Here is an 8706-nt window from a genome sequence, read left to right on the forward strand (position 1 = left end):
ACTTGGCTGATGGGGCACTGGAACTTTGTCAAGCAGTGGCCTCGCCATAGACTCAGTATTTTGTTTTAGCAGCATAGGATTGGTTGAAACGGGAGTGAAAATAAAATAGTATCTGGAGGAGAATTGGCACAGAGCCTTTGATGTGGCAGTTCTGCTTTTAAGGAAACAAACCCCAGGTCTTAGGGGGAAGGAAGCCAGCTGTGGTGCATTTCTGATCCCAGCAGTTGGAAAGTAGAGGCAGGACAATCAGGAGTGTAAGGCCAGCCTTGGTTATATGGTGAATTTAAGACCAGCCTGGGTTACATTAGACCTTGTTTCAAAAAAAAAATAGAAAAGATACAAAACTCAAAAATCATTCTTGCCAGTTGTGGTGGTGCACACTGGTAGGATTTGCTGAAGGAGGTGGAGGTAAGAGGATCATGACTTTGAGGCCAGCCTGGGCTACACATTAAAGCCAGGTGGTAGTGGTGCACACCTTTAGTCTCAGCAAGCAGATCTCTATAAGGTCAAGGCCAGCCTAGTCTACAGAGTGAGTTCCAAGACAGCTAGGGCTATGTAGAGAAACAGTCTCAAACAAAAATCACAATTTAAATACTCAAGTGATTGTACGATTTTATTTCACCTAACAGTATATATATGAATATTTCCTCATGTTTGTCTGTCTGTTGAGACAGGATCTTGCTGTGTAGCTGAGGCTAGCAGGACCTGAGATCATCTTCCCTTGCACCCTAAGTGGCTATGACTCTAGGCCCGTGCCACCACAGGATGAAGAAGGTAGACACGAGAGAAAAGGGAACTTGGGTGTTTGTGTGTTGAGTTGGAAAACGCCCCAGAGCTGTGTTTGGAATCACTGTTCCCTGAGGGATGGGGTGGGTGCTTTCCAGGGTTGGGTCTGGGCTTTGGCAGTGATCTCTCTTTGTGAACAGCATCCGCTCAGAGGTCAGACAAGCAAGAGCGAGGTCAGGACCCCAGGGAGTCTGTCCCAGGGAGAGGCTAGCACTTCACATTAGCAGGTAACTCCATCTGCTGGTGTCAGGTCCTGGAGAACAGTGCAGCACTCTGGCAGGCAGAGCGTTTCCCTGGAGTCATTCTGTCATCCCACAGAAAGGGAGCTGGGAGAGAGAATGGGTGTGTAGGTGGGGAAGAGCAATGTGATCCAGGTGTATTTATAGAGCACTCCTCTGTAGCAGGTGCTGAGCGGAGCATCCTGGAAAGAAGCAGCAGAACAGGTTGGCTGAGCTGGCAAGATCAGGCCTTTTAGTCTGGTGCATTGAAAACCCAGGCACAAATCCCTCTTTTAATGGAAAATCCCTCTTTTCTAACTGGGAAAAAGCCGAGGAAAGAGGCTAAAACGGATGGTGTGGGTTGCCCAGGATTTGACCCATCCTGTGGGCAGTTGGTGCCACATGGGGAAACATCTGAGCCTAGGAACCACATAGATCGGCTGAGACCTTTCCAAGTCAGGTTATAAAGCAGTGCACAGTGCTTAGTTACTGGGTGGGGCCACTGAGTGACTGCCTTCAGCACTCTTTCTGCTGGCAGCATTGTCATTTGTATTTGTCCCTGCAATGTTACTACCATAACAACAGGCCACTTAGCTGTACTACGGCTTTGAACAGTTTTCCCAAAGGAAGGGGAGACAGTGACCAGCAAAAGGAAGCATCTCCAGGAATTCTTCAGCTGAGGCCTCGCCACAGCTCTAGTGTGCACCATAGTTAAGAAATATAGGTGGGGTGCGCCATCTGCTGGATGCAGAGGGGACTGCCTTATGCAGACTTTTGCCCCTGCCTTCATCTTTCAGGTGGGGAAACTGGCACAGAGAGGGGCAGGGTCTTTGCTCCAAAGAATAGGCTGTGAAATATAATGTATGGTATTGTCCCTAAATAATGACTGTGTTTCTTCTTACCATTGCCCACCAGAGAGCAGTGAGTGTTGCTGGTTTCACGACTTTGTTCCCAACTCCAGCTTACTCCATGCTGCCTCTCCACCTTTCCCATTGGAAGCCAGCCAGAGAATTAACTGGTGACTGGTTGCTTTCCTCTCAGCGTGGCATCCCAAATGATCCCATTTCAGTAGCCACACCTCTGTCTACCTCTTGACTTATGCCAGAAACCAAAATTCCCTGTCTGTCAGGTACTGCCTACATATTTGTTCTCCAAGCTGTATCTAGAACCCATCTCAGCACCTGCCTTGGTCCCTGCTCGTCCCTGCTTCCTTCTCACACCTGACCTCCCCAGCAGCCTCCTAACTCACTCCATCCACAGCTTGTCTTCAAGACCGCACCTAAAACCGCTCTGGGATAAGGTCTGGCTCTGCCCACTCTCAGTGTCCTCCATGTCACTGTCCCCTCCTGCAACACCCTTCTGCTCTCGTAATGTACCCCATCTTTCTTCCTCAGAGCCTCAGTGCCTGCTGTTCCCTCCCTTGGGATGTTCTTTGCCTCTTTCTTTACATTTAAATTTTTCACCTGAGACAGGATCTCATTCCATTATCCCAGAGCTCACTTGCAACGGCATAGCTCAGGCTGGCCTCAAATTCACAGCGGTCCTCCTGCCTCAGTCTCTTCAGTGCTGGGGTTACAGGTGTAAGCCACCATGCCCAGATCTCATGGCATTCTTGGATCGTGACTGACATGTTACTTCCTGATTTTGAGTCTTGGTTGGTCCTGGCCATCCCCGTAGCACCCCTGAAGCCCTGAACACACGGCTTTGACCTAAGGGATGGTAGCTTGATGCTATGTACAGTAAACTCTAAGCTCTGTGAGGCGGGAAATGGTGCTGCCTTGTTCTTCGCTCCCTCTTTAGTCCTAGTCAGTGCAGGGCATGTGGCATAGTAAGTGTGGACATGGTGGCCATCACCTTTACTTTGAATGAAGATGGATACATGTTCTTTTAAAGATATTTCTACATGTATTTCATCATGTGCGCGTGCATGTGTGTACAGGAGGTGCACAGTGCAGGTGTGAAGGCCAGAGGATAGTGTGCAAGAGTTAGTTCTCACTTTCTACCACATGGTTCCTGGGTATTGAACTCAAGTCATCAGGCTTGGTGTCAAGCACCTTGACCCACTGAGCTATCTTCCTGGTCCTCACGCATGTCCGTCCTTCCTTCCTTCCCTCCCTCCTTCCCTTTCCTTCCTTCCTTCCTTCTTTCCTATCTTCCCCCTTCCTTTTTTCTTTTCTTTTCCCTTTCCTCTTTTCCTCTTGCTCCTTCCTTTCCCTTCCTCCCTCCCCCCTCTGTCTTTCTCTCTTTCTCTTAAATGAAGCAAGGTCTCTCTACATAGCTCTGGCTGTCCTGGAACTCTCTAGGCTCAGCTAGTCTAGAGCTCACAGAGATCTCCCTGTCTCTGCTTCCCAGGTGCTGAGATTAAAGTCATGTTCTACCCCACCCAGCTTCACGCTTGTCTTTAAGATGTGGATAGCAGCTATCTAACTGGACTTACAGTGTTATATTTGGTTTTGTTTTCCTCTGCCTCTGCTCAGTCCTCAGTGGAAAAGGCAGTAGTGTCATTTTGTCAGAGGATATCTGCGTCTCACTTCTGCTTTCCTGCTCCTGTCTCCACAGGCCAGAGGAGCGATGCAACAGGCGTGATGGAGGTCGAGTCCTCCTACTCAGACTTTATCTCCTGTGACCGGACAGGCCGTCGGAATGCGGTCCCTGACATCCAGGGTGACTCGGAGGCCGTGAGCGTGAGGAAGCTAGCTGGAGACATGGGCGAGCTAGCACTTGAGGGGGCAGGTCAGAGCCAGCACCCCAGCGTCCCTGTGGGCAAGGGGGGGGGGTATCTGCCAGCCCTTGCTAGCCTCCAAGTCCTACACTTCCTCAGAGAAGCAGCTGCATTTAAATTGGGGCTGCCCATAATTGTTGGTGGATGGCAGGAGTAGCTGGTCATTCCTGTCCTGTCAGAACGCTGCCCCAGATCCCTTGGGAACATCCCAGAGCCAAGCCACTCCTTAGTGCTCCCCAGAATCATGCACCGCTGGCCGCCTGCCTGGCCTTGGGTTCTACCCATGCCTTCTTCCGTTCTCCTGTCTCCATCTGGGTCTCTCTAATGGGGCAGGGCTTCCTTGTCAGGGCCTTAACCTCACTGTTGCCCCTGACTAGAATGCCCCCCAATGGAGCTGGGACCACCTGCTGTCCCTTTACTCTCAGGTCAAGCTAGCAGATGCCCCGAGAGGCCTCCTCTAAGAGCTAATGTCCTGCCCCAGCCACATTACTCTCAAAGGTCTCATTTCTTTGACTTTGAGCCCCAGGAGAGAGCGACTCTGTTGTTCCTGCATGTGGCAGGGAGTTTGTGACCACAGGCTGAATAACCCAATACAGAAACCAAGAGGACCCAGTACTGCCTGGGACACCCTGCTCCCCACTCCTCCCTTTGTTCCCCCAGAGGACTCTGCTCAGCTCAAGTCCACAGTTAGCCATAGACCTTTCCTTGGGAAGCTTTCCCTCCAGTTCCTTTCTGCTACAAGCATGGAGGCCATGCTTGCCATATCACTTCCCACAGTGCACTGCGGCTTCCTACTGTGTTACTCCAGGAGCAGGCAGTTCTTGCAGACCATAACATTGTCTGTGCCTGTGTGGCCCTAGTCTAGAGTTCTTGGTCCTCACTGCCCAGAAGTGACTTAGGAAGATAGAACAGAGATGTTGGGGGCAGGAACCTAGCCTCTCATGTGATAGATCAACTGAGGCCAAGGGAAATTGGGAGTTTCCTAGGCTTACTCAGCAAATGGCCTCTTGCCCCCAAAGCCTCACCCAGTTTTTCTGTTGGAGGCCCTGTTGGCCTGCCTTGTGCTGGTCTCCACTTTTTGTTCAAGTGTGAACATGTGCAGTGCTCGTGCCACACCCCTCTACAGCTTCAACTCTTCGTGCCCACTTTTTTGCTCTCTCTTTCAGCCACAGCCTGCAGGCTTTCAAAAGCCATGGTGGGCTTCTTTACAGACTCCCTGGTCCCCATGTGCCAGTTGCTTCTCATTGTGGTGCCTTTTGTGCCAAGGCCTTCCCTGACCACAGCTCATCTCAAGCAGAGGTGCCCCTTTCTCCCTTTGTCTCCATGGCTCTATAAGCATGGCACCCCCTCTGAACTGAGCTGCTCCAGCACAGGCTATTTCATCCCCTCTGTGACTAGCAGTGTTTGGCACGTGACAGGTACCTGCTCACTGTCGAGCTGAAAGAGCAGTGTGCCCAGCTGGCACACCAGGCACAGTGCCAAGGGTTTCTTCAAGGCTTCCGTGCCCTAATCAGCTCTCATCAGCTTTCTTTGCTCCTTAGCCAACCAACATAGCTGCTGTCTCTCATACAGGCCCTTATAATACTGTTTGCCCTGCATAAAAGTCTTTGTGGTTTTGGGTCCTCCCAGTACGTGATGTGCTTGCTAGCCATTGTGACTGCCAGGGAGCTGAGCGCCTTTGATAGAATCAAGGCAAAGTGGCCAGCTACAGGAAGCCTTCTGTGAAGGAAACTTTACAGTAAAATGTGTCCAGGCATTTCCGAGCCAAAGACACAGCCTTAAAAGGTCCCGAGATTCTGATCCAGCAGGGCAAAGGCCACAGAGTTTTCTCTGCCACCGCTTCCAAGTGTGTGTGTGTGCGCTGACGCATTGACACTGGGCAGCACAAGTTTCTTTCTGCCCTGGGGCTGACAAGAGAGGATCTTCTTCCCAACTAAGGGAGAGCTGGCTCAGGGGAAATAGGTTGGTCAAGAGGACTTGAGGTCATAGCCTGTGCTCCAACAAGCCAGATTCAGACCAGTCCTCAGTACGCCAATTACAAGAGCTGCATTAGGAGCTGGAGTGATGGCTCAGCAGTTAAGACCACTTCATAGCAGCTGTAGCTCCAGTTCTAGGTGACCTCATATCACCTTCTCGCTTCCAAAGGTACCACACATGCACGCAATGCACATATATACATGCAAGCAAAACATGTATACATGTAGGCAAAACTCATATAAAGTAAAAATAAATTTAAGAAGAGCCAAATTCATACTAAGATCAAGAATAGGCAATTTATTCATTGTGGCCACATTGGGAAGAGAGACAAAGAGATCAAGTGACCCTCCAAGTTCATCTTTGGGACCCTGCCATGAGGATAGGTTTAAGTAGAGGCCAGAGTAGTGCATACCTAAACTGGCCTGCACAGGTGTGGTCCTGCCCATATGACTGACCCTTTGTTGATTAGGGCCCTGTCCTCTAACTCCGACAAATTACAGATCTCTTTTCAGGAGGAAAACCCCTTTGATTGGCTAGGGCTTTAAGCTTTTCTCCAGTAGGAGATCCTGGGGACTATCTAATTCCTTGGGGCCCATTGTTTCAGTAGTCTGGCAGCCAAGGTGAAGGACATAGAGTCTCTTTAGAGTGTCTTCCTTGTCTGCCAGGCTGCTTACTGCAAAGTGACTTGCAAAGTCTCTAGCAACACGAGCAACAGAGCAGAGATGATGGGGGAGTTTAAAGGGTCCCAGCTCATGGGAGCTTCACAAAATGCAAATGTTACCTCAGGACCACCCATGGGTGTTAGGCCTCCAGAGGCCAGAGGAACTTTGTGGGATAGAGCCTTGGTCCAGCCACCATCCCTAGAGGAGGTAGCTTCAGGCCAGGCAGGCTCAGGTTGGCACACTTGAGCCATAGTGCTAAGGTCTGTCCACACTAATCACTTCCATGAACATCCAGGGCTAAAGACTGCCCTGCGGGGCACTGGGAGGCTGTCCTGCCAACAAGCCTCTGTGGATGGCAGAGAATGCTGCTTAGTGGAAGAAGTAGGGTTCAGCAGTAAGCAGGCTCTGCACCCTTTGATTACAGGCATGTCACATTGCCCCTCTGAGCCTGATTTCTCATGGGTGTCATGACCCTAACCACACCTGCAGGTTGCTATATGGGTTGATTGACAGACTGCCTATAGAGGCCAGACCCAGAGCTCAGTATAGGCATAAAGACAGGCCTAATGGCAAAATAGAGGGGCCTTCAGTGGCATCACAATGTCACTGGGCTTGGGAGTGCACTACTGCCTGAGCTTTGCCTATGAGCAGACTGTGTGGTGGAGGACGCTGACGCTAGGAGGGTGAGGATGGAGTACAAGCTGGGTACACTGCTGTCAAGTGGGTGAGGCAGAAGCTGCCGGTCCCACCTTCCAGCACAGCTTGAGAGAAGCTGGGAATGAGGAGACCTCGCTCACACAAGGACTTGCAGGCCAGGTTGCTCCTCTTACCCCGCTGCTGTCTGTTCCTTACTTCAGCCCAGGTGTCTGGCTGGCTGGAGTAGGGCAGGGGTGGATGCTGCCAGCAGTGTGCCGAGTCGGGCATCCTCTACCGTGGATGTGCAGGCACAGTGTGCCCTCTTGAGCTGATGGGTTGCCTCTCCTATTCAGTGCCCAGGAACTCCCATTGGCTAAGCACACCCTTCTTGCTGGGACCTTACCATTTACAGTTCCCCACTGGAGAGCACACACTCATCTCATGCTTTTAGCACCTGTCCATGATCCTGACCTTTGCTGACTTTTGTTATGCTAGCAGCCCTGACAGCCTTACCATGGTAAAAAGTGAGCTGAGAGAGAGCAGGCTAACGTCTCTCTGGCTTTGGTCACCCCTTCCCCAATGCACCTTTTAGCCTGCTCCAAAATCTGGCCACAGCGATCAGTTTGGCTGGTCCTTCTAGACCCCTTGTTCTTCACAGTGTGTAAATACTCAAGAAAACGTACTCTCCTTTTCCCCTGCAGAAGGAGAGGCAGAGGGAAGTGCCCCCGGCAAGGAGGCCAGCAGCCAGCCTGAGAGCAGTGCCGCGAGCGCCTCGTCGTGAGTCTAGAAGAGAGACCTGCTGTACCTCCTGGGACTGGAGCCCTGGCACAGCCCACAGCCCAGGCCAGCCAGGCCGCCTGAGAGCCTCATGGAGGCCTCCCTGGCCCCTACTCCAGCAAAGTCCTCTGCCCACACCACAGGCTCCACTCTCCCACACCTTCCCAGGGTGCCCAGGTACACTTTGAAGACACCATTACCACAACATGTTATTTATTCAGCTAGGCGGGGCTCAAGCCAGGCCCTGCCCCCAGGGGAGTAGCCCCCACCTGGACAAGGACTGTCCCATCACCACTCTTTCCCTCCAGCCAGCTGTCTACATTGGAAAGATCTTCCTAGTCCTTTTTTAAAGCCTCTTTTACATTTTTAAAAAACATAACCTTTTTCAGCAGAGAAGGGAGAACTGACAATCACCTTTTCCTGTTTTGGTTTTGGTTTTGGGTTTTGGTTTGTCTTGAAAGCCGTTTTAAGCTTAGTTGTGATGATCTATGCAGCTTTAAGTTCCCTTGTGGAGCCTCACAGATCCAGTTTTGGGAAAGGATTTGGACTCAAAACTAACTGACCAATTCTTTGCCCTTTGTACCAAGAGACTGATACTTAGGCCCAGGAAATAAATGCTGGTGATTTGTGTGACTGGCTTAAGATTCCTTCTTTTAACCACCAGGTACCCATCCTCACCCCCTCAGCCAGCAGGGTTCTGCTGCTGCCCCCTGTCCCGTAGTGACCAGCACCACTCCTCATGTGTCTTCTGGTGAGATTTCCTCACCCCACCCTCACGGCCCACAGCTGCGGTAGCCTGAAGGGGCCTGTGAGATGGCCCGGTGGGTAAAGGCCTGACAGCCTAGAGTTCAATCCCCAAGACTGACATGGTAGAAGGGAGAACCAGCTCTCACACGCTGTCCTCTGACATGCATATGCACATTTGGTA

At 51.2% G+C, this 8706-nt stretch overlaps 1 protein-coding gene across 4 annotated transcripts in view; it reads left to right on the forward strand.

Moving 5' to 3' along the window:
- Positions 1-8408, forward strand: part of Pkig (cAMP-dependent protein kinase inhibitor gamma) — a 67790-nt gene extending 59382 nt beyond the window's left edge. For all 4 annotated transcript variants that reach the window (XM_051143755.1, XM_051143754.1, XM_051143757.1 and 1 more), the window contains exons 3-4: positions 3564-3737; positions 7703-8408. In XM_051143755.1, coding sequence (XP_050999712.1) covers positions 3590-3737; positions 7703-7782 — 228 coding nt within the window. In that variant the 5' untranslated portion in view covers positions 3564-3589 and the 3' untranslated portion in view covers positions 7783-8408. The remainder of the gene's footprint in view (positions 1-3563; positions 3738-7702) is intronic.
- Positions 8409-8706: the final 298 nt, after the last annotated feature.

Source organism: Acomys russatus, chromosome 4, assembly GCF_903995435.1.
Source record: "Acomys russatus chromosome 4, mAcoRus1.1, whole genome shotgun sequence".
NCBI lineage: Eukaryota > Metazoa > Chordata > Mammalia > Rodentia > Muridae > Acomys > Acomys russatus.